General features: G+C 36.4%; 1 protein-coding gene across 1 annotated transcript in view; it reads left to right on the top strand.

Moving 5' to 3' along the window:
• LRRC7 (leucine rich repeat containing 7) overlaps window positions 1–25036 on the top strand; it is a 574473-nt gene that overhangs the window by 487842 nt on the left and 61595 nt on the right. The window contains exon 23 of the mRNA XM_081490660.1: window positions 9435–9554. Coding sequence (XP_081346786.1) covers window positions 9435–9554 — 120 coding nt within the window. The remainder of the gene's footprint in view (window positions 1–9434; window positions 9555–25036) is intronic.

The raw sequence follows: 25036 nt of genomic DNA, 5'->3' as shown, positions 1-25036 counted from the left end.
CCCAGCATCAGGTTCTTTTCCAATGAATTGGCTCTTTGTTTCAGGTGGCTGAGGTATTGGAGCTTCAGTTTCAGCATCAGTCCCTCCAATCGATATTCAGCGTTGATTTCCTTTATTATAGAGTGGTTTGATCTCCTTGCAGTCCAAACGACTCTCAAGAGTCTTCTCCAACACCACAGTTCCAAAGCATCAATTCTTCAGCACTCAGCATTCCTTATGGTCCAACTCTCACATTCATATGTGACTACTGGAAAAACAATAGCTTTGATTATACAGACTTTTGTCAGCAACATGATGTCTCTTCTTTTTAATATGCTGTCTAGGTTCATCATAGCTTTTCCTCCAAGGAAAAAGCGTCTTTTACTTTCATGGCTGCAGTCACTGTCCTCAGTGATTTTGGAGCCCAAGAAAATAAAGTCTGTCACTTCCATTGTTTCCCCCATCTATTAGCCTTGAAGTGATGGGACCAGATACCATGATCTTAGATTTTAGAATGTTGAGTTTGAAGCCAGCTTTTCACTCTCCTCTTTCACTTTCATCAAGGGACTCTTTAGTTCCTCTTTGCTTTCTGCCATTATAGTGGTGTCATCTGCATGTTTGAGATTATTGATATTTCTTGCAGCAATATTGATTCCAGCTTGTGCTTCATCCAGCCCAGTATTTCACATGATGTACTCTGCATATAAGTTGAATAAGCCAGGTGACAATATACAGCCTTAATGTACTCTTTCCCAATTTGGAACCAGTCCATTTTTCCTGTCCAGTTCTAACTATTGCTTCTTGACCTGCATACAGGTTTCTCAGGAGTCAGGTAAGGTGGTCTGGTATTTCCAACTCTTTAAGAATTTTCCACAGTTTGTTGTAATCCACACAGTCAAAGGCTTTCGTGTAGTCAATGAAGCAGAGGTTTTTCTGGAATTCCCTTGCTTTTTCTTTGTTCCAATGGATGTTGGCAGCATGATCTCTGGTTTTTCTGCCTTTTCTAAATCCAATTGGAACATCTGGAAGTTCTCAGTTCATGTACTGTTGAAGCCTAGCTTGAAGGATTTTGAGCATTACTTAGCTGGTATGTGAAATGAATGCAACTGTACAATTGAACATTCTTTGGTATTACCCTTCTTTGACCTTTTCCAGGCCTGTGGCCACTGCTGAGTTTTCCAAATTCACTGACATATTGAGTGCAGCACTTTTACATCATCATCTTTTAGGATTTGAAATAGCTCAGCTGGAATTCTATCACCTCCACTAGCTTTGTTTGTAATAATGCTTTCTCAAGCCCACTTGCCTTCACCCTCCAGGATGTCTGGCTCTAGGTGAGTAATCACACCATCATGGTTATCCAGGTCATAAAGACCTTTTTTGTATAGTTCTTCTGTGTATTCTTGCCACCTCTTCTTAATATCTCCTGCTTCTGTTAGGTCCATACCACTTCTGTCCTTTATTGTGCCCATCTTTGCATAAAATATTGCCTTGGTATCTCTAATTTTCTTGAAGAGATCTCTAGTCTTTCCCATTCTACTGTAGCTCTAAGATTATCTATGGGTGGCGCAGATCTTCCCTGGTGGCGCAGTGATAAAGAATCCACCTGCCAATGCAGGAGATGTGGGTTTGATCCCTGGGTCAGGAAGATCCTGTGGAGAAGCAAATGGCAACCCACTCCAGTATTCCTGCCTGGGAAATTCCATGGACAGAGGAGCCTGGAGGGCTACAATCCATGGAGTCACAAAAGAAGTAGACATTACTTAAAAACTAAACAGCAACAAGATGATCTATAACAGAAATGTTTCAGAATTATAATACTTGGAGATATTGCAAACTTCCCAATTGGGCAAAGAGATGATCTAAAGGAATTCTCTTTGGAAACTGTATGAAATTGCAAAACAAGAATAAAAAAGTATGGAAAAGAAACTGAAAATATATGTATGTAGACACACACACATATGTGTGTGAATCACTTTGCATACAGCTGAAACTAACGTAATATTGTAAATCAACTATGGTGCCTGTGTTCTAAGTCACTTTAGTCATGTCCAACCTAGGACCCTGTGGATTATAGCCTGCCAGGCTTCTGTGTCCATGGGATTCTCCAGGAAAGAACAATACAGTGGGTTACCATGCCCTTGTCCAGGGGATCTTCCCAACCCAGGGATCGAACCCACATCTCTTATGTCTTCTGCATTGGCAGGCAGGTTGTTTACCACCTGGGAAGCCCCAAATCAACTATACTTCAATATAAATAAATTATTATGCTGCCATCCAGCTTCACATCAAAAAAAGAATATCAAGTATTGAAATAGCCTATCTCAAAATGAATTATCACTAATATTGTATTATTCGGTGGCTCAGATGGTAAAGAACCGCTTGCAATGAGGGAGACCCAGGTTCGATCCCTGGGTTGGGAAGTTTCCCTGGAGAAGGAAATGGCTACCCATTCCCGTATTCTTACCTGGGAAATCCCATGGACAGAGTAGCTGGTGGGCTACAGTCCATGGGGTCACAAAAGGTCAGACATGACTGAGCAACTAACACTTTTCATTCATACCAAAAACAACAACAGGAGAAGAGAGAAGGCAAGGATGGAAAAGAAACAGGGTTACTACTCCATTGCCCCCAAACTATTATATGACCCAAATGATCACTTTAAGGCCTATAAAATGTAGGTATTTAGGCATCTGGACAACTTTCCTCTCCTGCTGCTATTGCAAAAACATTATCAGGTGTATGCACTGGATGCTTAATCAGTTTCAGAATTACTCCAGGGACTCCTTTCTTTCCAACCTAGGTCTCTGCCCTTTTGCCTTTGTGCTCAGATACATCTTTCCCACAGAGCTTCTTAATTATAAAATTTGTTTGGTTTTCCTGAGAAACTTTAGGGTTAACCTTTCTTAAGGTATAACCTCTCAGAGTCTCCCTTCTGGCTCCACTGATCCATTGATAATCAGTCCTATAACTGAAGCTCAATTTCCTGGAACTCTTCTCACCAGGAAAGGAGATAGGCAAAAATTATTTCCCTTTGATTTACAAATATATAAAAACCTATTACGACACTTTCACCTTACCACTTAAGATAATTAATATTAGCATCAGCTATTTAAATATCATGAGAGCCTCTAAATGACTGTTAGCCATGAGAATTGCACTAAAATATAAAGTAAGATCAAAATATAAACATTTTCAATAGGCAAAATTAACAAAACTGTTCATTCCCCCTTGAAAATACTGGAGCTGTCTTTTTATTCATAAAATTCCTGAATGATAACACTGCCTCTCTATTTATGTGCTATGGTAAATGACCCTGAGTTGTCCTACAAAGAATGAATGAAGTATCCTAAGGAACTGAAATGAACGCTTTCATATATCGCCAATTAAGCACTGGATAGGGAATTGCAGCTTCCATTTTTTATAGATGGTGCCTTTGCCAGGGAATATTCAGAAGCTGAAACCCAGGCCCTTTCCCCACACTCTCTGCTGACAAGACTTAACTTCTTGTAATTGGGAGAAAGGAGAATCCTTTTGTGTTTTATCTGTTACACTGAAATTGTCTTTTTGCAAGTTATGTACCCAGAAAGAGCCCCTTTGTGTGATTGCTACCTCTCCATTTCCTCATGGTAATTGACAAAAAGGCGCTATTTGTATTAATACTACCTGAAGTCCTGACCCAGCAATTTATTTGGTTTTTTCGATTTGCTGTTGTTTTTTTTTTTAAGGCTACCAAAATGTGTCTAATTCTTTTTTTCCAAATTTTCTTTTAAGCTAACTTGTAATAAACTAGTTAGAGGATATAACTGTCTTTTGATGAAGAGTAAAGAACTCTGCACTTGATAAAGCATTTAAACAATGAATATTTATGTGGACAAAAAGAAAAGGTTCTCCCAGATTTTGATATGTGTTTTGAGTATTTCTATTTTTTTATATTTATTATATTCCAAGTCTAGTATTATACATTTTTCATGGATTACAAGCTAAATATAGGCTTTCTGTACTGTAAATAGTAAATTACAGTTTCTATGGTAACTTTATAGAATCTCTTGATATTAACAGAATGCAAATAAAAACCACAAAAATTAGTTTGATAAATTTAATTTGTTTTTTATTATTTTCATTTTTTTGATGCTTATTCTAATTTCCTAAAAGATTTAATAGTATTTATTACCAGAACATGTAAGACATACACGTGTGCTATTGAATTATAAATTATTAGTATTCTGTCTTTGTTTATTCATTTATTCATTCATTTATTCATTTTTCATTTATAACTGCCTCTCCAAAAAGCATTTAAGGTAGCTTTCTATGACTTTGTTGATGGTTCAGTGTGCTTCTTTGGATGTGCTCTGTTGTAAATGAGCTTAGCTAATGTCTTGAAATTTTATGTTATCAAAAGAAATATAATATTGTTAAATGGCAGCTCAAACTGTCATTTTTATTATCCACATTAATGGTGGGAAAAATAGATATCTTGGCAGGAGAAGAATAAAGACTAGGACTTATTGAAAATCTACTATGTACCTAGTACCATGAGATACTTTAAATATATTTTTTCACACAGCCCTCACCAAAAACCCTAAATGGAAGTGTTATCACCATTGTATAGAATAGGAAACACAAACGAATACACAAATAGAATGTATTAACTAATCCGAAATATACCACAGCCCAAATCACCCCCTACGGGCTATAGAAACTGTCCTTGCTTATTTAGCTGAGTTTAGCAAATGCTACTAGTTACCTTTCACTCCTCAACACATGTTTGCATTTCCTGAGCACTCAGTATCATCAAGAAATATGTTTGGTAGCAATAAAAGACCAAAGGTTGTGAACCTAAGAAAATTGCAAGCTAATCATCCATGCTACTTCTACTCCAGAGATGTGCAAGCATAGGAAAGAAATCACTTACCTTTTCCAACACCCTATCTGCAGGTGTCTGGCTGCCAATATAAATAGTGTGGTCTCTTCTGCACTGGAGAAATTGATAATTTTTTTCTTGTTCCTTTTTTTAACTTCTACCACCATAATATTATTCCATAGCTCCTACTACTTATTGGCTATTGAAGCAGACACTAATATAAATTATAATTTCAGGGGAAAAGAAGTTGAAATTATGGAAACATGTATTAAATAATATTTTAATATAATTTTGCCTGGAAGAAGATGACCTCACTGTTTCATTAGTTGATACTCATTCAACTATCATTGAATTAGGCAATGTTTGCACGTGAACTCTTTAAATTTCTAATGTCCTTTCTTATAGATATATGCAGATTACTCAGGATCAGATAGTTCCAGTATCCAACATGTATTCATTCACCCGAGTTCCAAGGGTTATTTATTTAATTCCAGTTCTGTTTTGTTTGCTGAAAGCAAAGCAAGATTTATGTAGAACCTTGGGGTAATTTATGCCTATAGTTTCTCTTGAGTTTGCTGCATCTATTATTGGCTACCTATCGCTCAGGGAAGGATTCACTTATCTTTCTAATTATGAAAAAATCCTTCAGTCTGTAAATCCACATAATTCCTCACAGACAGTGACTAAAATTACCAAAAGAATCTTGTACTCATACATATGCTTCCTCACCATTATAAAGAAACAATAGCTTAAAGCTCATCTGGATATTACATTACCATCTTCAGATTGAGATCTGTGAAATCATAATGATATAGATTCAAGCTTGATGTATATTTGTCTTTATGACCTACTTTTTTTCAGAGAAAGAATAATATAACAATAATTTCACTGAAAATACTTCGGCGAAAGTTGTTTTCAACACATTTTTTAACTGTGTGCCTTTATGAACTATGTGCCAATTACTAAGCAAAATAATCCTTGAGTTCTTAAGTAATATATCCTAAGACCTTTGCAAAGTGCCAGATTCTACTACTCTGATATAATTCTTCCAGCTAATTGCCATAAGTTAATTTCCCAAGCTTGTCCCAGTAAAGAGAAAACCTTCTGGATCAGTTAAGCCCATTTACTCTTATATGCAAATCCTGTACATACACATATACTCACATAGAGGCACATGTATGCACACATGCATGCATACACTCATATACATGCTCATACATACGCAGATATATAGACACACAGACACGTATATTCATGTACATTTATGTCTCAGCAAAATCAGAAATTACTTCTTCCAGTGGATGCTTGTGATCATTCGCAGTAGTCAAAATCACAAATGTTAAATCTGCAAATGTTCGCAGTCATTTTTCAGACTAGTGTCTGTTCAGCAAAACTTCTTCTACATTACTGAATTTCTTAACAAGAGTAATTTCTGACTTTTAAGTAAATCACACTGACCATTTTCTCTTTTATTTTGAAATATTAAGGATCTGCAGAATTTAGAAGCTGAAGAAATGCTATATTGTGATGATTTTCCACATATTTTATGTTTAATTGGTTATATGTGGTGAGGAAAATAAGACTAATTCTTAATCTTTTAGAGTAGCTAAAGAAAATAACTCGAATGTGATACTAAAAATAATTGAATGAAAACTGAACTCAATTGGTTATGTTCTTTGAAATAATAAATGATAGCTTCATTATTCTTTTTACACTATTTGGTTGCTCCTTTTAACGTTTCATAAAATTTTAACAACTAAACAACTGCATTTTTGGACAGTTCAGGAGCACTTTATTGAAAAGTGTTTTTTTGGTAAATAGCTATACTCATTCCTTTTGAGAAAGAATGTGAACCCACTACATAATTCTCTGTGGGGTACCTCCCTCCCAAACATAAATAAATGTTTTCACAGTATTTCCACGTTTGAAAACTGAAATCACTCCTTGGGTGTCTCACTTAAGAGAAACAAAGAAGCCAGAGCATTCTGGAAATGAATAAAGGAAATTGCTTTCAGGAAATTCCTTTACTCTCATTGTCTAGTCAAAGTATTTTTTTTTCATGTGTCTGTGTATTTATGTTCTCTTTGGCCCCTGTAACATACAGAAATTGGTGCAGTTGTTCTAATTTTAAAAAGAGAAAGATTAGTTGGTAAATGGATGAAGAATCTATCTCATCATGATCTTAGGATTTTGACTAAGGGTTTTAGCCTTTTTTTTTAACATTAAAAAGAATCTTGCAATTTCAGTTGTTCTCTGTGACTAAGAGTCATGTCAGGGCAGCTGAAGAAAGTTTAATGGAGAAAATAGTGATAAAGATAGGGATGAAATGGAGGCAAAAAGGATTATTTGTGCTTTAATTCTGGCCACTTTGCAAAACTCTGTGTTCCACAGACCAAGCAAGTTGAGCATATTTGTAATCCCACTTTACTGGCAAAGAAATCAAGCCAGCAACGACATGCATACTAAAAATTCAAAAAGAAAACTGTCCAGTAGTGCCCACTCTGCATAATTGTATTTTAATTGCTTAATTTTAAGAATTTTACTTGTCATAATAATAGCTAGAAAAATTATTTGTGGGCATGTACAAACATTAATCTCTAAAAGATGAAGATTAGAAAACTAATGCTTGAAATCAGGCATATGGTCACTGAAAAGCTGTCTGGTTATTTTCAAGTAATATGTACTTTACATATGTTAAAGTGAAGTCACTCAGTCGTGTCCAACTCTTTGCGACCCCATGGACTGTAGCCTACCAGGCTCCTCCGTCCATGGGGTTTTCCAGGCAAGAATACTGGAGTGGGTTGCCATTTTCTTTTCCAGGGGATCTTCCCAACCCAGGGATCAAACCTGGATCTCCCGCATTGTAGGGAGATGCTTTAACGTCTGAGCTACCAGGGAAGTCCTCTTAAATATGTTAACCTATATCTGATTTTCAAGCAAACACAGGTAAATTCATTCCTAACTAACCCAGGAGCCTCAATTCAATACCTTTTTCCTCTTTTTTCATACTTTCTGATACTTAGGAAAAAGAAATTCACACAGTCAAAATACAAGAAGAAAACTGAATTATTTCCTTACTTTCACTATATATATCCATTAGACCCCAGAAAAATTTCACCTAATTTTAATTAATTTTGTCATAATAAGTATTATTTTTAACACTTCCAAGCAATGGTTTTTACCATTCCATGTTCGATTCGATGCATGAGACAAGGGCTCAGGGCCGGGGCAATGGGATGATCCAGAAGGATGGGATGGGGAGGGAGGTGGGTGGGGGGTCCAGGAGGGGGAACACATGTAAACCCATGGCTGATTCATGTCAATGTATGGCAAAAACTATTGCAATGTTGTGAAGTGATTGGCCCCCAACTAAAATTAAAAAAAAAAAAAAAAAAAGTGCATGTAATCAAAATGCAGATAGGATCATTATATAATTGTTTTGTAAAGGAGAACAGTTAGGACCACTCAATATAACTGGATGAAGCCTGGCAAGCAGTGCATCTGCACCATATTATGAGCAGAATGGCCCAGTTCTCTCATTCCAGGGTTGGAGGACACTCTAACCAGACTTTCTCTATCCATAGGGATCCTCCAAAATATGAGAGGTAAATGGCATAAGAAACACTGACTATAATATCTCACCACATAAGAATTCCCCAGAAAATCAGGCAGTACTTGTATATCCTATAGGCTAGAGGAGAAAAAAGTCTATGCAAAAAGTTAATCTGCTTTGACAGGAAAAATATCCCACTACTGTAGCTCTCCATAGGAGGCTGTCTTTCTCTTGGTGTATGATTACCCTCTGTTACTTAGATCAGATTACAAATGCCTCCCAAAATATCTAGTAGTAATAATAACAGAGACAGGAGTTATGTTATTTGTTAAAAAATAGTAAGCAGTAAACCTGCCAAAAATAAAATATATATGAAGAGTTTAATCTTTAATATATAAATGATCTATGCAAATAAATTTGGAATCAAAACAATTATGATTTATTTAAACCAAAAATCTAACAGCCCAATACTTTTTGATGTGTTAGTTTTTCCTCTAAGTGATCTATAGATAATGTCATAGTACCATGAATCCCACACTGTGCTAGTGTTAACATCATTGTAGATTAGTGCAAGACACATTCTCCCAGAATCAGTACACCTTTATAAAATTTGTTTTAGATTATGGTTTGGAATATTAGAAGTTACATACTGTGTATTATATGGTTTCACTTTATATTCTAAATGCTAAGATCATACTAAAGAAGCAACTAAAGCAACTTTTAAATGTGGTTTGTAACAATTGGTTAATTTTATTCTGATTATTTTTATTCCACTACCGCAAATTTAAACTTCTCTTTAAAATGCAATAAATAACTCTAAGATGGTTATTTTAATTGAATTTCTCATTGCTTCCAAAAAGCTATTAATTTACAATTCTTACCAAGTAAATAGTGTATAAAAGTACCTCCAGTTTAGGATATATGTTTTTCTGCAATTAAAAAAAAGTAATTTTACCATAATCATTAGGGACTCTTTTCAGAAAACTATGATAAACTTCTATTACATCACTAAAGAATGCCATACCATTTTTGCAATAGACCCCGTCCCAGCAAAGCAACATTTTAGACAATGGACAAGAAGATGTATCTCCTAGTGGCCAATGGAATCCTTATCCTCTTGGGAGGCGGGATGTACCTCCGGACACCATTACTAAAAAGGTAACCAATTTCAAATTAATGACACAAACCATGAACCTTGCATATCCATTGTAATATGTAATCCATATCTTGTGTCTTAACATCATTTCTAACTTTGTGATAAATTTAGGCTAAATACTATCCCACAATAGGGAGTTTGACTAACTGTAAGTGTGTTGAAAAATATGAAAAGTGAATATTGCCAAGTGTTCATAGCTGGTAATGAATTTTTATGAACAACATCCTGCCACCTCTCTGAAAATTTATCACCTCGTATTAATGCCTGACACCCACCTTTGAAGTACAAGTACAGGAAATTGTGTAGTGTATACTTTCTGAAATCTGATTCAGCAGCATAGTGTAACCAATTTGTATAAAATCAAATTTGACCACCAAAAGATTGATTCACCACCTGTAAAATCATAGCAACTCACTCATCCTGTCATCCATTCATTAAACACTTAATGAGCAACTGTATGTATGAAGCAGCACTACTATGTGTTGAGTACTCGCTGGATGTTGGGAGACAAAAATGAATAAGATATAGTATGGTGGCTTACCTCTAGAACCTGTTAGTCTGGTGAGATAGGCTGAGTGATAAGTAGGTGATTATCATACTTCATGTTAAATCACCATAAAAGTAGTAAAAAGAAAACTCTAACCGAGAAGACAACTGCAACATATATGAAGGACGAGAGACTAATATTCCAGAATATATTTTTTAAAACTCCTGCAAAAAATATGCAAAGATGGATAACACAATACCAAAAGTATGGTAAAATAAAAGCAATCGGGAGAGTAAATTAATATTAAAACTGAACTTTTTATCAATCAGGAAAAAGCAAAAATGTTATTTTAAACCTATTAGACTATCAAAAATTAAGAAGTATGAAAATATAAGTTGTTTCCAAGTATAAGAGTAGTGGGTGCTCCTTTATACTTCTTGAAAGAGTATAAAGCACAATAATATTGACAATAAACTATCTTATAAAAGCTGAATATGAATATATCCAACATTCCAACAATTGCCCTCCTAAGATATCCTAGCAAAACTCTTGTGTATGTCATTCAAGATACTTGTAAAGTTTACAATGGTAGGAAAATGGGTAAACCTGTCTATTACAAGGAATATGAGACAATAAATTCTGTTATTTACACAAAGGAATATTTTGCAGCAATGAACACTTGTTAGCTATAATTGGGATAACATGTATAAACTTTAGAAGCATAGTTTGAGTGAGGAACAAGTTTCAGGTGATGGCACACATCAAGAGCAAAAAATAAAGCAAATGCAACTGAATCAATTAAAGAGTTCCATATTTATAAGTTTCAAAAACAAGTAAAACTAAAATATATCATTTAGGCGTAAGTATATGGTGAGAAAACTTTTTATAAGGGAATGGTTAGCATAAAATTTAGGATTATGGTTGTCTCTAAAGAGATAGGATCTAGGGATAGGATGGTCAGGGAGGAAGCTGATAGTAGTAGTAGTAGTAGTATTTTGTTTCTTCAGCTGAATTGTGAAATTTACACTCTAGTTCTTAAGCTCATGAATGTTCATTTTGTAATTGTGCTTCATAACATATACGCTACACAATCACATACTTTCTTTGTAACTTACGTGATTTTTTCCCCTCGATGAATGCTTCAGTACTTTTTTAAAAATATACATTAAATGTCAAATTTTTTTACCCAAAATAATTGTTAATATCCTGGTTTACAGGTGTTATACATGTTATTAATCTGCCTGTTGAGCAATATCCAGCACTGCAGATAAATACAGTCCTGAGAGGATGGAATACAGGGCTCGGAGAGCACCTGGAAAGGACATCTATTTAGTAAAGGAATTGAAGAAAGTTAAGAGAGAAGGATGGTATGAAAAATAAGGCCAGGAGTATAAGCATAAACCAGACCATGCTGAGCTTTATCCTGAAAGAAATGGGGAGAAGTGTTTTAAACAGGGGAGAGCTATCATTAAATTTTTATCCAAAGAGCACTTTGACAGGTTTTCTGAGAAAGAATTGGAAAGGAGAAAGATTTGAGGCCATGGAACAAGTTACAAAGCTTCTCTTATAATCCAAGGTAGAGTGGATGGAAGCAATGAGTGGTAGAGAGAAAATGCAAAGATTTGGTATATTCTTAAAAGATAGAACCAACATGACCTTGTGATTGACTGTACATAGGGCGTAAAAGACAGATAATAGTTCTAAGAGTGATAACCAGGTTTCTAATTTGTATGAGTCATGATGTGCCATTCACTGAGGGAGGTGGCAAAAAGAGTAACAAGTGGAAGTGGAAGAGAGGGAGGGAGTTTAAGTTTTAATATGTTGATTTAAGACTTCCCTGGAAGGCCAATGCTTAAGATACCATGCTTCCAAAGCAGGAGGCAGGAGTTCAATCCCTGCTCAGGGAACTAAGAGTCCACATACTATGCTGTGCAACAAAAAAAGTTAAAATGTTGATTTGAGGTATCTTCTAGAAAATCTGAGTGGAAATTTTTAGTGGCTATTTAGACATATTTTTCAGGAGTTCAGGAGAGAAATCTTAGTTGATGATACAAATTTAGAAATAATTAAAACATAAGTCATAACTGAGTCATGAATAAGACAGAAGACACGGAGTGCCACAGAACACCAACATGTGACATGTTCTTATAATTACAGAGAAGAAATGGCTAAAGATTTTATCAATAAGGTTTTTTCTACCACAAGCCATAGAAAATTTTAGTCTTGAACACTAAAGAAATATTTAGCTAACATAAGTAGACAAAATCTAGGCTGAGCCTCAGATTAATCTTCAGTTAGATAATTGGAAAAGCCCCTGATGCTGGGAAAGCTTGAAGGCAAAAGGAAAAGAGGGCAGAAGGGGATGAGATCATTAGATAGCATCACCAATTCAATGGACATGAACTTCAGCAAACTCTAGGAGATAGTAGAGGACAGAGGAGCGTGGCATGCTGCAGTCCATGGGGTTGCTAAGAGCTGGACTTGACAACTGAACAACAAAGATAATTTTAAATACTTGGGGCTTTTCCCCTCTCCACTCTTCCATTCATATTGTTGGCTCTATCCTAAAATTGGTTCCTCTCATAATTATCAGATGGCTACCTATGACAATTGAAGATAACAAGCTTCCTCTTTCAAGTTTATAAGGAGAGAAAACCAAGTTTCCAGTAGCTGTCTCTTACAAGCAAAGCCTTTCTTCCCTAAATCTCCCAACAAGCCTCTTTTTACACCTACTGATCCAAAATAGGTAAGGATTTCTCACCCCTAGCAAGATGAATAAAACTATATGATTGGCTTTGACTGGTCATTTGGAGTAGAATAGATGGGGCTTTCCACTCCAATGACAAGTAAAAAGCTGTAGAAGGAAAAAAACAAAGAAAAGTGATGGCACCTTGGAACTCAAATAGAAAAAAAAAAATGTTAAAAGGAAGGGTCAACAGTATCACGTGGTGCCAAAAACATCAAGCAAGGTATGACTAAAGACTTTTTGACTTTAGCAAAAAAAGGTTATTGGTTGTCTTGGCAAAAGTAATTTATTTAATCAATGGGGCTGAATCCATACTAACCAAGAAATAGAGAAGAAATAGAGATAAGAAATAGTTAAGAAATAGAGATAGAAACTTAGAAAACTCAAAAAGTAGTTTCCTTTTAAAAAAGGAATTATGGTAGACTCTGGAAGAGGGTATGAGAAAGACAGAAGTGATATTTAAGATGGCAAACACCTGGTTATATTTAAAGGCTGGTGAGTAATGATTGGTGAAGAGGAAGTCGAAAGATCTCAGAAAAGTAGGAAAATTACTTCTTTATGAAGAAAGAGGAGAAATTGAAGAAATATCTATCAGAGCCAAGGGATCCTTAAATAACCTGACCAAAGAAAAGAACCATATCACTTACTTGGTTGCAAAGGACTTCAATATTTTTCCCATAAAAGGAAAAGTTTTATTCATTTATTACTCTAAATGGAATGAATAGATATTTACATTATCCATACATACATCCATTTTACATGAAATCTATTTTCAAAGTCCATGATATTATATTTAATCATATCACCAGTACAACTCATGATGATCATTTGCTTGTTTCTCTCCTTGCTTTGAGAATCCCATGCAATTACTTATTGATTAAACATTTGTGAGCTAGTCCCTCTTATTAATAGCTAAATAATTGTTTAATCTATCTGAAAACTTTATTAATCATTTTATAAAATAATGTAATATGTCTTTTAACTTTCTGTATCTTTCATGTGTAAACTCATTTATATCTTCTTCCTACTATCATAAGCATTTTCTGACTACCCTTTATTGTATAGCACTTTTGCCTAAAATCTGAAATTTCAGAACCTAAAATGGATATGTTTGCTATTACCTCACAAAGTAAAGAGAATAATGATTCCTTTAAATGTTCAATTTTAGTTTTTTATTATATATTAATTGAGGATATCAAGTTAAGATTCTAGTGAGAATCAACCTAAAGAAATGAAAATGATAATGGGATTATTAGCCTGGGCTTCCAGATTGACTGAAACAGGTGTGAGATGATACTATTATTATTTGAGGTTATATTTTATTCTACAGTTAATGTTTTTTAAAGTCAGAGTTATTTTTACAGTTGTCCTGAAATGAGTAGTCATTAGGCTGGGTAGAATGAAAGTGTGAAAGTGTTAGTAGCTCAGTTGTGTCCGACTCTTTGCAACCCCATAGACTATAGCCCGCCAGACTCCTCTGTACAGGGAATTCTCCAGGCAAGAATATTGGAGTAGGTAGCCATTCTCTTCTCTAGGGAATCTTTCCAATCCAGGGAATTGAAACCAGGTCTCCTGCATTGCCATCAGATTCTTTACTGTCTGAGCCACCAGGGAAGCCCGAATAGGATGAGAATGAAGAATCAGAAATTAAACTACAAGTGGAATGGGAATCAATGGATATTAATTGGTGAAGTCTTAGCCAGTACCCCATTTGAGTGCATTTCTCAAAGTCTCTGTAGAAGATTTTTTTCAATTTCATCTCTATGTCAAGAGATACTACTGTGATGCTTCTACTGTGATAATCCTACTATGTACCATTAATACTTTGATACTACTGTGATCAGAAACTACTGCGATACTGCAGAGATTCAGTGGGGAATCCATTTTAGGAAGACTTGGATTGAACCTTTGACTCTCGATTGTAGCTACTGTAGCTTTTGAACTAATTTTGGTGATACCTATGGCTATGCAGAGCTTCCCCAGTGGCTAGCAGTAAAGAATCCACCTGCAGTGCAGGAGCCGCAGGCGACACGGGTTTGATCCCTGGGTCAGAAAGATCCCATGAAGGAGGGCATGGCAACCCACTCCAGTATTCCTGCCTGGAGAATCCCATGGACAGTGGAGCCTGGAGTACTACAGTCCATAGGGTCACAGAATTGGACATGACTGAAGCAACTTAGCACACAAGCATAGCTATGCCTAGCAGTACTCCAAGCATTATAGGAGAACAAATTGTGGGTACCCACCAAGTTGTGGATCCAGAGATTTAGATATATAAAATAAACAAAATGTGTTCATCTATCAGAAAGAATTTTGCTCCTGCATCTACTGTCTTGTTCTATATATCTGAGAGTGGATAATATATAGCAAAGTGTTGAGGGTATTAAATCTTAGCCTGTTTTTTAGTGGTGTAATCATAGGAGGTAGTTTAAATTCTCTCTTGCTATGTCAGTCTCCAAAATCTTAAATTCTGATATCCATTATTTCAAAAAGTCTGTGAATCACTGCTAGAAGATGTCACAGTGAGGTAAATCCACCCCCACTCCTCGAATTCCAGGCAGTACTACTTGAGCACTTTGAGAATTAGTTGAAAACTTTGGTGGTGACTGAAAACAACAGTGCTCTCAGAAGGAGTATTTGTATTTTAGTCGTCGTATCACGTCATTGCTTTTACTGCTTCAGTCTGTCGGATTATATTGCAGTCACCTTGGGAAGAGCTATGAGGTACCATGTCAGGCATTGTGCTAAATACCTGAATGTATTTGTTCATCTTATCCTCACAGCAATCATATGAGGTAAGCACTATTATTTTTGTCCACTTTAATGAAAGAAGAAACTGAGTTTAGACTTTCTCAGTTAGAGACTTGGAGTTTAGGTTAAGTCACTTGCCAAGATCACACACATGCATGCTCAGTCCTGTCCGACTCTTTGTGACCCGATGGACTATAGCTCGACAGGCTCCTCTGTGCATGAGATTTTCCCAGCAAGAACACTGGAGTGGGTTGCCATTTCCTACTCTAAGGGATCTTCCTGACCCAGGGATTGAATTCAGGTCTCCTGCATTGCAGAAGCATTCTTTAAAACAAATGAAACTTAAATTATTTCACTTCTTGAAAGAGTAAACCAAGAAACTTTAAAATTTCAGTGATATTAAATCTGAAAGTTATTAATATGTAAAGACTAGACATTCAAATCTCTTGCAGAATTAGTGAATCTGCCCACTTTCAAGTGTCTTTTGTTCTAAGGGCATAATGACTTGGCAGTTAGAGTAATAAAGCTGGATTTCAAGGTCAACATCAGGATGAACATAATTGAAGAAAAAGGTATAAAAATGCAGCTAATTAAGTCTTGGCTCACAGATGAGTTCAGTTGAGCTTGTGCATGCTTTTCCCAAATCTACAATGCCTGCTCAACCATTCAGAGCTTCAAGATTTCCAGATGCTCATCATCTCTGAGGCATGCCCAGAAACTCATTAGAAGAAACTAAAAGAAATTTGAAAGAAATAATGTGGGGTTTAGGCTTCCCTTGTGGCCCAGCTGGTAAAGAATCAGCCAGGCGATTCAATCCCTGGGTTCGATCCCTGGGTTGGGAAGATCCCCTGGAGAAGGGAAAGGCTATCTACTCCAGTATTCTGGCCTGGAGAACTCCACGGACTGTATAGTCCATGGGTTTCAAAGAGTCGGACACGACTGAGCCACTTTCACTTTCACTTATGCGAGGTTTGGTCATTTTTGTGTTCTTTTAATCCTTTCTTTCATAGACCCCCAAATCAGAATTTTTGCTTTTCAGACTGTATAAAGTATTAATATTAAAATTTGTTTAATTCATTAATATTCACTCCTTATTATAATCGTGCCATTTGTCATATTTCTTAGTATAATGCATTTTACTTAGTATAACGTATGTTTCTTTTTATACTTATTTAGAAAATGTCTAAAATATATTTTGAAAATCTTAAATTGTTTTACTGTTGAATACCATGCAACCACATCATTGTCTGTGTTTAAAACAACCAAATCAAATTACTACTGGGATTAATTTTTCACTTCGTAATGAAAATCCGTCTGTTGTAGAATTTTTCACAGGGTAAAAATAGATTTATGTCATTTTTTTAAATAAGAAGTAGATGTTTAAAAGAAAATCAACTTCACCCATACATTTAGTAATTTAAATAAAATAATTTTATTGCTGTGCTATAAAAAGTCTTGGGGCTTCCCTAGTAGATCAGATGGTAAAGCATCTGTCTCCTGCATTGCAGGAGACCTGGGTTCAATCCCTGGGTTGGGAATGTCCCCTGGGGAAGGAAATGGCAACCCACTCCAGTATCCTTGCCTGAAAAACTCCATGGACAGAGGAGCCTGGCAGGCTATTGTCCATGGGATCACAAAGAGTCAGACATGACTGAGTGAAAAACACACACACACACATAAAAAATCTTATCTAAAATATATAATCTTTAAAGTTGTAGTCATTGAAAAGTAATTTTCTCCAAAACTTTTGCCTTTAAAAACAGATATTGCTATCAGTAGTCTATATAAATATAGAACTGAAATAAACGCAACCACAGTTCCTGGCTTTATCAGTTTAGCTGAGAGTGGGCAATGTTGCTGTTGGAATCCTTTATATCAAAGGCAGGAAGTGGGGTAGGGGTGGAGGGTGGATGTAGCTCACGTACATAGAAATAGAGAAAGTCTGGAATAGATAAGAAAGAGAAGTGAAGATTTAAATATTGGAAAACATAAGGATGGCAGTATGTAGAATAAATTTTGAGGCTATAAGAGAGCGAGACAGATGTGGATGAAGCAGATAGGAAAATCAACTGAGTAAACCTTACATAGGAGAGATAAGAGACAGGGAAATAGAAATGCTTCCTATTTCTGTCACAAACATAAGAGTCAAGAGTATCTGTTCTAGTTTAAAGTAAAATTGAAATTTAAAAAATTCTGAAACTTTAGTGAATGTTAATGCTATAGCTAAACTCTCCTTTTGTACAGAAAGAAATGTGTCAAGTAGTGTAAGTTCTGCCTGAGGCTTTGTATTTTTTCCCCCCTAAAGCAATATACATTATTAACTTTGAAGAATACCCAGGAGTAATGTCTTGACTTCATCAGTCCATAAGCAAATGAAAACAATGTTCTCTATTACTGTGAGTAATGCCAAGCACAATTCTGGCTTCCTCTTTTCTGTTTCTTTCCCAAGCCTCATTTTTCTCCTCTGACAGAAGCAAATTTTGCACTGGTTGGAGTATATTTTTCTTCTGGTAGATTTGGTCATCTGGTAGACTCAGTCATCACAGAAACTCAGCAACAGATTGGAATTCTTATATAGAGTCATTGTGAGCCCCAATGAGCTCACTGGGGAGTCGGAAAGGAGATCTTTTTGAGTCAGTTGGTAGGTTGAGATTCTCTTTGCTTCCTTCAACCATCCTCTTCTTGTCACTCATACTCATGTTGGTATCACTTATACTGAGGCTTCTGGACTTCTAGAAAAAATAGCAGTTGAATACATTGGCTGTCAGTAAGCTCTGCCACCAAAATGAGAAGAGAGTCAGTGAAAGGGTAGATTGATGAAGTCATACAATTATCAGTTCAGTTCAGTTCAGTCTCTCAGTCGTGTCCGACTCTTTGCGACCCCGTGAACCGCAGCACGCCAAGCCTCCCTGTCCATCACCAACTCCCAGAGTCCACCCAAACCCATGTCCATCAAGTCGATGATGCCATCCAACCATCTCATCCTCTGTCGTCCCCTTCTCCTCCTGCCCTCAATCTTTCCCAGCCTCAGGGTCTTTTCAAATAAGTCAGCTCTTCGCATCAGGTGGCCAAAGGATTGGAATTTCAGCTTCAACATCAGTCCTTCCAACGAACACCCAGGACTGATCTCCTTTAGGATGGACTGGGTGAATCTGCTTGGAGTCCAAGGGATGCTCAAGAGTCTTCTCCAACACCACAGTTCAAAAGCATCAATTCTTCGGCGCTCAGATTTCTTTCTAGTCAAACTCTCACATCCATACATGACCACTGGAAAACGATAGCCTTGACTAGACGGACCTTTGTTGGCAAAATAATGTCTCTGCTTTTAAATATGCTGTCTAGGTTGGTCATAACTTTCCTTCCAAGGAGTAAGCGTCTTTTAATTTCATTGTTGCAATCACCATCTGCAGTGATTTTGGAGCCCAGAAAAATAAAGTCAGCCGCGGTTTCCACTGTTTCCCCATGTATCTGCCATGAAGTGATGGGACTGGATCCCATGATGTTAGTTTTCTGAATGTTGAGCTTTAAGCCAACTTTTTCACTCTCCTCTTTCACTTTCATCAGGAGGCTCTTTAGTTCTTCTTCACTTTCTGCCATAAGGGTGGTGTCATCTGCATATCTGAGGTTACCGATATTTCTCCCAGCGATCTTGATTCCAGCTTGTGCTTCCTCCAGCCCAGCATTTCTCATGAAGTATTCTGCATATAAGTTAAACAAGCAGGGTGACAATATACAGCCTTGACGTACTCCTTTTCCTATTTGGAACCAGTCTGTTGTTCCATGTCCAGTTCTAACTTGCTTCCTGACCTGCATACAGGTTTCTCAGGAGGCAGGTCAGTTGATCTGGTATGCACATCTCTTGAAGAATTTTCCAGTTTATTGTTATCCACATAGTCAATGGCTTTGACACAGTCAATAAAGCAGAGGTAGACGTTTTCCTGGAACTCTCTTGCTTTTTCGATGATCCATCAGATGTTGGCAATTTGATCTCTGGTTCCCCTGCCTTTTCTAAAGCCAGCTTGAACATCTGGAAGTTCACGGTTCGTGTATTGCTGAAGCCTGTCTTGGAGAATCTTAAGCATTACTTTACTAGTGTGTGAGATGAGTGCAATTGTTCCAAATTTGAGCATTCTTTGGCATTACCTTTCTTTGTAATTGGAATGAAAACTGACCTTTTCCAGTCCTGTGGCCACTGCTGAGTTTTCCAAATTTGCTGGCATATTGAGTGCAGCACTTTCACAGCGTCATCTGTTAGTATTCGAAATAGCTCAACTGGAATTCCATCACCTCCACTAGCTTTGTTCATAGTGATGCTTCCTAAGGCCCACTTAACTTCACATTCCAGGATGTCTGGCTCAAGATGAGGATCACACCATCGTGATTATCTGGGTCATGAAGATCTTTTTTGTATAGTTCTTCTGTGTATTCTTGCCACCTCTTCTTAATATCTTCTGTTTCTGTCAGGTCCATACCATTTCTGCCCTTTATTGACAATTATAGATTTCTTTAATTATTAAAAGCAGATAAACAAAAATTTTTTGACCTATCTGTTGCCCCCAGAGTGACATTTCTTACACAGATATATTCAGAATTGTTCTCTTGACCAAAAGCCACTTTTTCCCAGGAACTTAAGTTTAAAAAGGAAAGTGTAACCATGGCAAGATACCAAATGGGTCCAAATGAAAAAGAACCTCTATTCCTAACAGAAATTTGAATATGGCTCTCTAGATCTATGATAACACAACTCTACTTTTCTTGGAGTTTGGGTTTTCAGAAATAATCTAGAACTGAATATCTGTGTGAATAGCATGTATTCACACCTTAATTTCACACGTCGGTTAAAAAAGGAGTTTTAAGCAACAGTTCCAAACGCATCAGTTGCCTGAAGGGCTGTCATAATTATCACAGATTAGGAAGGGTTAAGAATAGAAGTAAGTAGGTGAAAATTATATCTTATAAGACTTTTGTGGTTAAGGATCAACTATTGATGATATTTTTAAGCATACATTAAACACCAGACGGCTCAGTGGAAATGTAGGAAAGGCAGATTTGATTCCTCAGTCAGAATGATCCCCTGGAGGAGAAAAATGACAACCCACTCCAGTATTCTTGCCAGGAAAATACCATGGAGAGAGGAGCCTGGTGGGCGATAGTCCATGGGGTCGCAAAGAGTTAGACATGCCTGAGTGACCGAGCATACATCAAACACCTGTTGAGAGCTCACTGAAATTCTTGAGGCTTATATTTAGTGACTATATATTAAGAAATATCCACTAATTCCCCCTCCCTAACAAATACATGCTTCTGTCTCTATTAGGCTAGCCTCAGCATGGTCTTTATGGAATAAATATATTATTGTTCTAGAATAGGATAAAAATGCACTGTTTAAAGTTCTACAAATTAAAATATGTCAAATAATCCAAAGAATGATTATAGGAATTATAAACTAAGGGTTCAAATTTAGCCTTGAGAATTTTAAACTGCACTTCTTTCAGGCTACTAGGATCAGAACTATTATTCAGATGAACTGAATGTACACTTTTAAAACAACGTCATTAATTGATTATCATGTTACCTGTTCCAGTGAGTCTATGCAGCCATGCCTTTTGCTATACTAGAGGAATAAGAATGAATGTATCCAGTTAGATTCAAATCTCCCTATAATTGGTAATTATTTATATGAGAGAGAAGGCTGAAAATATATAAAGACTTCCTTGCTAAATGAGAATTAATTGCCAAAGTAAGAGTACATGGCTGGTAGGAAGTCAAAATTTCCATGAAAATGGGGTCCTTCAGAGGCAGTTTCACACACTTAGTAGCTGAATCAGGAAGAAAAGCTTGAAGAAATCAATGAAATAATTCCTCTGTTTAATGATCCATTTCAAATACTTCTTTTGTTAATCTGAACAGCCAGGATGATATATTTTAATCAGTTAACTTTAGTATTATTTCAGTCATAGGTTTATTTAAAACCTATTCTACTTCTATTACACAATTAAATTTGTTCTCAAAAATAATGCAGGTAGGAAGTTGTAGAAATGTCAATGGAAAATTTCTTGTCTAACTTACAGGAATAGTGACAGGTGAATAAAGTATTGGTAGTTCCACAGTTTTTTTTGTATTAGACTTTCTTACTTAATACAGCATTAATTCTTTAACTTATAAAGCACATTACTTTATCTCCTAATGCCAGTGCAAAAAAATATAGCTGTATCCAACAGTAAGGGACATCACTGTCATAAAATCTGGAGAATGTTCTCATCCAGACTGATTCTAAATTACTTCCTTAATAAAAGTGAAAGCCCAAAGAGTGTCTATCAAATGGTTCTTAAATGAGAGGTAAAAAAATTCGTCACAGATTATAGCAATAGAAACAGTGGAAGATTAAAACTACTTTTTTCATCAATTCTTAATGTTCGTCCCTTAAAACAAACAGTTGACTTCAAAAATGGAGATAACAATAATATTTATACTATCTTCATTTCAGAAGAAATTTAAGAGCAAAAAGAAAATGTGAAATTGATACATTGCAATGAAAATGTCTGTGATTGAATATGTAGTTTGAAGACCTAAACAACGTGATAACTGGCAGGTGATTAAGGATTGCTACCCAATAGAGACTATCAAAATGATAAGATTCCATTTCGTGCCATTTGATTTTTATCTGATTACTCCACTACCTAACAGTTCAGTTCGGTCGCTCACTCGTATCCAACTCTTTGCGACCCCACGGACCGCAGCATGCCAGGCCTCCCTGTCCATCACCAACTCCCGGAGCTTACTCAAACTTATGTCCATTGAGTCGGTGATACTATCCAACCATCTCATCCTCTGTCGTCTCATTCTCCTCTTGCCTTCAATCTTTCCTAGCATCAGGGTCTCTTCAAATGAGTCAGCTCTTCGCCATCAGGTGGCCAAAGTATTGGAGGTTCAGCTTCAACATCAGTCCTTCCAATGAATATTCAGGACTGATTTCCTTTAGGATGGACTGATTGGATCTCCTTGCAATCCAAGGGACTCTCAAGAGTCTTCTCCAACACCACAGTTCAAAAGCATCAATTCTTCGGCGCTCAGCTTTCTTTATGGTCCAAATCTCACAGCCATACATGACTACTGGAAAAATCATAGCCTTGACTAGATGGAATTTTATTGGCAAAGTAATGTCTCTGCTTTTTAATATGCTGTCTAGCTTGGTCATAACTTTTCTTCCGAGAAGTAAGCGTCTTTTAAATTCATGGCTGCAGTCACCAGCTGCAGTGATTTTGGAGCCCAAAAAAATAAAATTTGCCACTGTTTGCACTGTTTCCCATCTATTTGCCATGAAGTGATGGGACCAGATGCCATGATGTTAGTTTTCTGAATGTTTTCTTTAAGCCAACTTTTTCACTGTCCTCTTTCACTTTCATCAAGAGGCTCTTTAGTTCTTCTTCACTTTCTGCCATAAGGGTGGTGTCATCCGCATATCTGAGGTTATTGATATTTCTCCCAGCAATCTTGATTCCAGCTTGTGCTTCCTCCAGCCCAGCATTTCTCATGAAGTACTCTGCATATAAGTTAAATAAACACGGTGACAATATACAGCCTTGATGTACTCCTTTTCCTATTTGGAAACAGTCTGCTGTTCCATGTCCAGTTCTAACTGTTGCTTCCTGACCTGCATACAGGCTTCTCAAGAGGCAGGTCAGGTGGTCTGGTATGCACATCTCTTGAAGAATTTTCTGCAGTGTATTGTGATCCACACAGTCAAAGGCTTTGGCATAGTCAATAAAGCAGAAATAAATGTTTTCCTGGAACTCTCTTGCTTTTTTGATGATCCAGCAGATGTTGGCAATTTGATCTCTGGTTCCTCTGCCTTTTCTAAAACCAGCTTTAACATCTGGAAGTTCATGGTTCACGTATTGTTGAAGCCTGGCTTGGAGAATTTTGAGCATTTCTTTACTTGCATGTAAGATGAGTGCAATTGTGCGGTAGTTTGAGCATTCTTTGGCATTGCCTTTCTTTAGGATTGGAATGAAAACTGACTTTTCCAGTCCTGTAGCCACTGCTGAGTTTTCCAAATTTGCTGGTATATTGAGTGCAGCACTTTTACAGCATCATCTTTTAGGATTTGAAATAGCTCAACTGGAATTCCATCACCTCCACTAGCTTTGTTTGTAGTGATGGTTCCTAAGGCCCACTTGACTTCACATTCCAGGATGTCTGGCTCTAGGTGAGTGATCACACCATTGTGATTATCTGGGTCATGAAGATCTTTTTTGTATAGTTCTTCTGTGTATTCTTGCCACCTCTTCTTAATATCTTCTGCTTCTAGGTTAGGTCCATCACCTATAGGTTCCTAGAAATCTTAAGGGTGAAATAAATGATTATCAAACTTTTACTGTTATTGCTAACATCTTCCTGTTCATTTATTTCAGGCATGTTAAAGTCAACATCATCATAGAACAAATTTTAGGTCGAAAGTGTTGACTTAGCTCTAATTTCATCACTTTTACTATTATGGATCCTCTTTTTTTTTTATTGTGGTTAATAATTTCCAATTACAGAGCTGTGTTTTGTAAGTTGACCTTTAATCACAGAAGAATATGCTTATAGAGATTCAATAAGCCATATCAGTCAGCTGCCATCCTAAGGCTTATGAACTGAAAGGAAAGGCCCTTTTGCCTCACCTTTTTATCTGTCATTTGAAGTACTGGAGTATACCACCAGTATTCGACTCTAAAAATTTAAGTCCAGCAGATTTTAATCCTCCACATAATACTGCATTGTGTCAGCAGAATGCGCTGTCACCATGTCCTGAGGGCAAGAGACACAACCTCCTGCCACCTCTCTTTCAACCTTCAGGGCTCCCTTCCATGACTTTGTACGAGTTTGTCCTCTAACACACAAATGAGAGAACATAGATTTTTGGCATCAAAATTACCCCTAGCTGAACAGAAATAAAATAAGATAGTTTGGTTATCATAATCATGAAATAGTATCTACAGTATATTAGGTATGGTACTAAGGTGCTTGACATAAATACACTCATCTTCACAACAAGCTTATTCTGCTTCCTTTGATATGATCACATGATTTTTCTTCTGTAGCCATTAATATGATGCATTGGTTGATTTTCAAATATTGAGTGAGCTTTTTATTATTCAAATAAACCCCATGTAGTCATGATGTTTAATTCTTTCTATATATTGCTTAATTCTATTTTGCCATTGTTTTGTTATGGATTTTTTGCATCTGTATTCTAAAGGATATTGGTCTATAGTTTTCTTTTTCTTTCTTCCTTTCTTTTTTCATTCTGCTTTTTGTTTGTTTGTACTGTCCTTTTGTGGTTTGTTCATAAAATGGGAAGCTTTTCCTCCTCTTCTGTTATCTGGAACATAATGTATAGAATTACTGTTAACTCTTATTTACACATTTGATAGAATAAATAAGATTCATCACATAACATTATCCAGTATAACGATATGGGCCTAGAGATTTTTTTCCTGGGAATTTTTAAATTA

The sequence above is a fragment of the Giraffa tippelskirchi genome, chromosome 5 (genome assembly GCF_054371585.1).
Source record: "Giraffa tippelskirchi isolate mGirTip1 chromosome 5, T2T-mGirTip1v1.2.pri, whole genome shotgun sequence".
Classification (NCBI taxonomy): Eukaryota; Metazoa; Chordata; class Mammalia; order Artiodactyla; family Giraffidae; genus Giraffa; species Giraffa tippelskirchi.
Note: the sequence above shows the minus strand (reverse complement) of the source record. Positions and strands in the feature narration are given on the sequence as shown.